The sequence below is a fragment of the Ornithodoros turicata genome, chromosome 5, assembly GCF_037126465.1.
Source record: "Ornithodoros turicata isolate Travis chromosome 5, ASM3712646v1, whole genome shotgun sequence".
In the NCBI taxonomy this organism is placed as follows: domain Eukaryota; kingdom Metazoa; phylum Arthropoda; class Arachnida; order Ixodida; family Argasidae; genus Ornithodoros; species Ornithodoros turicata.
In genome coordinates, this window is record NC_088205.1 from 49,666,223 (window position 1) to 49,670,387 (window position 4,165).

Sequence of the window (4,165 nt, forward strand, 5' to 3'; positions counted from 1 at the left end):
CAGTAGCCGAAGCGTCTACCACCATGCAAGTTGGGGCATCTGGGCGAGGATGGGCAAGGAGGGTGGCGTTTGCCAAAGCCTCCTTGATTCTGTCGAATGCAGTGATGGAGTCGGCAGTCCAGGCCAGTGGTTGGGACGCTGGAGACTTGGCGGTGAGGAACGGCTCCAATGGGCGAAGGATCTGAGCGCAATGCGGGATGAAGCGGCGATAAAAATTCGCTAATCCCAGGAATTTGCGGAGCTGGCTTAGAGATGTTGGCCGGGGAAACTCGGCGATTGCCTTGACTTTCGATGGGAGTGGTGTGAGGCCATCCGCAGAAATCCTATGACCCAGAAAGTCCAAGGAGGAGACGCCAAATTCGCTCTTGCTGGCGCTAATAATAATTCCGTACTCGGAGAGACGAGAGAAAAGCTTGTGTAGATGAATGATGTGCTCCTCTTCGGATTGACTGGCCACGAGGATGTCATCGATGTATGCAAAAACAAATGGCAAACCTCTGGTGACGGAATCTATGAAGCGCTGGAATGATTGGGCGGCATTCCGTAGCCCGAAGGGCATCCGTGGGAATTCAAACAAGCCAAACGGTGTTGTAATGGCTGTTTTTGGTATGTCGGCTTCCGCAACGGGTATCTGGTGGTAAGCGCGCACCAAATCAAGCTTCGGGAAAATCGTGGCGCCGTGAAGGAATGCCGTGAAGTCATGAACATGAGGGATGGGATACTGATCGGGGATGGTAACTCGATTAAGCGCTCTATAGTCCCCACATGGCCGCCAGTCACCGGTTTTCTTGGGGACCATGTGGAGAGCAGAGGCCCAGCTGCTTGATGATGGACGAATAATGCCCATTTCCAACATGTGGTCAAATTCGTCCTTCGCAATTTTCAGCTTCTCCGGCGGTAGTCTACGGGGGCGGCAGAAGACGGGAGGACCTTTTGTCTCGATGTGGTGGACCACACTGTGCGGGACAGGCTTCGACCAATCGGGTGGGCGCGTGAGTTGAGGGGACTCCCTGAGGACGGCAAGGTAGGGATTACCGTCAGCTTGGAAGACTGACACGCCCAGAGACTGATGGGACGATCGTATGCCGGAGACAGTGAGGCTGGTGGCAGAGTCAATGAGTCGGTGGTTGCGCATATCGACGAGCAGCTGATGGTTATTAAGAAAGTCTGCGCCGAGAATGGGGTGAGAGACAGCCGCAACCAAGAAGAGCCAATGGAACACACGGCGGAGACCCAGGTTCAACGTGAGGGAGCGTTGACCGTACACGGGGATCTTAGATCCGTTAACAGCGGTGAGGTGGAAGAGAGGTGGCTGTCGTCGTTCGTTTCCGCTCGCTGGCAATACGCTCACCTCTGCGCCGGTGTCCACAAGGAAGCGGCGGGCTGATGTTTTGTCCCGTATATAAAATAGGCGACTGGACTGGGAGGATGGACCATTGGTCGCCATCAATGGCCCGCGGGCGGGTTTCCCTGCTGCCAAGAACATGGTAGTAAGCAATGATGGGCCTCGGCGTCAAACTTGCGATGGTACCAGCAAATCGTCGTCGCCGGGCTTCCGTCGCGGTCTCTGCTAGTCGAGCGGCTGGGAGAATAGCGCCGTGAACTCCGACTGAAACGGCGGCGACGGTAGGGTTGACGAGTTTGCTGCGGTTGAGCATGCGATGCTGCAATTAGAGAGGCAAGCGCGCGGAACTCGCGGCAGAGGTCTTCTAATTGCGGAGAGCCAGAAGGGCTTGCCGCTGCAGACGGTGTTTGAAGAACGGGGTGTTGTAGTGCAGCGGTGGCAGCGATGGACGGGGTGGCGACCTCAACAACCGCATCTGCGAGCGTAGCCAGCTGGTCGAGTGACATGTTCGCTGCTGTTGCCAGAACCATTTGGAGGTTCTGTGGCAGACGTTGTAAAAATAATTCACGGAGAAGAACGTCCTCCATGGCAGCGGAATTGTCGCCAAGCAGCTGCCGCATTCGGCGAAGTAGCTGTATGGGGCGGCGGTCTCCCAGCTCTTCAGCGGATAGCAGTTGTTGAAGGCGGGACCGGCTGGAGGAGGCGGTGCGTTGCAGGAGGGCTTGCTTGAGCTGGTCGTAAGGTGTGGTTGGCGAGGGGTTGGCGAGGACGTCGTACACCTCATCGGCCGCAGTTGGGGTGAGGGCGGAGGTGACGTGGTAAAATTTCGTCAGTTGTGATGTTACGCCAGCGAGATGAAATTGCGCCTCCGCTTGGATAAACCACACGGCCGAGTTGCGGTCAAAAAATTGTGGGAACTTGACAGCGACTGCAGATAAGGATGGGTTCGATGGAGGCGGCGGGTGGGCTTGATGGTCGATGGACATGGCGGTTAAGGACGATGTTCGATCCTTACGTTTCTGTTCTTCTGTATTTAGTGACTCTAGGCAGGGCCTCGCAGCGGGAGTCGCGATACTTCCAACAGAGGCTGTTTCCTTTTTTCCCCTGGACATCAAGAGGAACGATGCGACAAATAATAAAAGGACATAGAGTAAAAAAAAGTAATAACGGTCGCTTGACAACATAACATGTTGTCAGTGTAGGAAATAATGCAGTTCGACCTCCTTGTATTTCATGTGAAAAAATGAGTTTGTGCTTTTTCTTTTTTTTTTTGTTGAGAACTCTGAAGCGTAAATTAAATAATACATTGTTAAAATTTGTCCACGTTCGACGCGAATAAATCATTCAAAAATATCATTTATTTATTTGATTGATTTATTTGTCAAAATGTTCATTATTTGACAATTGACATCAATTATTATTTGACAAAGTGTTGGGGGACTAGGGGTGCCAGGCATGGTATGTGGCTGCACGGAGGATTCAGAAAAAGAAAAACAACATGACTAATAGGATGTTGCTGCCCAGGGAGCCCTGACCGAAGACGTGAGCTGTTAAGATCATAAGGTTCTGTTGTGAAGTGAGAAATTTTGTAGTAGTGCACGAATGTTAATTCGTGCACTACTACAATATACAACTACTACAACAATAACAACACTACTACAATATAAAAAAGAAACCAGAAATGGAAAGTTATGCATGCATCATTTCATGAATTGTAATGTATCACTATTTGATATTCACATGTTTCCATTAAGGGAATGAACTAATGAACCTAAATTCATATCATGGTCATGCTCTGTGTTTACCTGGAAGTCACATTTTTAAGGCTTGTCATTCTCTTGTCTAGATGAAGATTTATATTAACCTTGTATGAAATAACAGACACATATCAACATGTGTGCAGCTTGTGCACATTAAAACCAGCCATGTAGAGACAAATGCTTGTTTTTTTTTAAATATTCTAGCCTATTCATGGTTGCTCTTCGCTTCTTGCAGGTTTACTCATTCCAGAAGCAAGAATTGTACCATTGTAAGGCGAATGGAAATAAACTGACATCGACTGAGATAGGTGTTCCGACTTGGCCAGTGACTGAAGGATGGCTCCAAAAGCGTTACAACAAAAACAATATTCATCTAGCTCTGTACAAGTAGCTAACTCCGCATAGTAGCCTGCTTCACAGCAACATCAACACTACCTTGTGGGAGTACACATTACACAATATGTTGCATTGTGCTGTGGTATGATAACATACCGTTTGTCTCGCAATATGTGTATACAAATATGATAAGGGCGCTAAGGGCACAGTGCATGGCTTATACCCTGCTGAATATATATCCATACCTGGCTGCGACATTGCATATCAATGCAGGTTACAATACACATTTTGACATTTGGCCGTTATGAGACATCTTCGGCCGTAATGAGACTGCCTTCTGTCGTAGTCGAGCGGTTAGAAAGGCGACCGTCTCCAAGAACGAGAGAACGTTTAATAATGAAAGCCACGCGCTCAGCTCGCACATACAAGCGACGGCCATGTCCCAACCTTGTCGTCGTCTTTATATTACACCTCACAACACACCACAAAACATATTTACACCAACTTACGAACAGTCCCCATACCTGTAACGTTCTGGTTTTTTCACCACTCGCCCTGATCTGGTTTGGGTCACTGATTGTCCGCTGTTTTGTCCCCTTGTCACTGCCGGTTGTCCTGACGTTCTTTCGGCATGTATGGAGGCATCTCCCGTGGGAGTTGTCTCCTGCAGGTGTATTCGGGTCCGTCTTGCTAGGCCAGTTTCGGTCCTGACCATGTACGATCT

The 4,165-nt window shown here is 49.5% G+C and overlaps 1 protein-coding gene across 1 annotated transcript; it reads right to left on the minus strand.

The window, feature by feature from the left end:
* Positions 1–1,446: 1,446 nt before the first annotated feature.
* On the minus strand, positions 1,447–2,331 carry LOC135395833 (uncharacterized). Its single transcript, XM_064626922.1, has one exon. It carries the CDS (start codon positions 2,329–2,331, stop codon positions 1,447–1,449), a length of 885 nt encoding a protein of 294 aa, XP_064482992.1.
* Between the last annotated feature and the right edge of the window lie 1,834 nt (positions 2,332–4,165).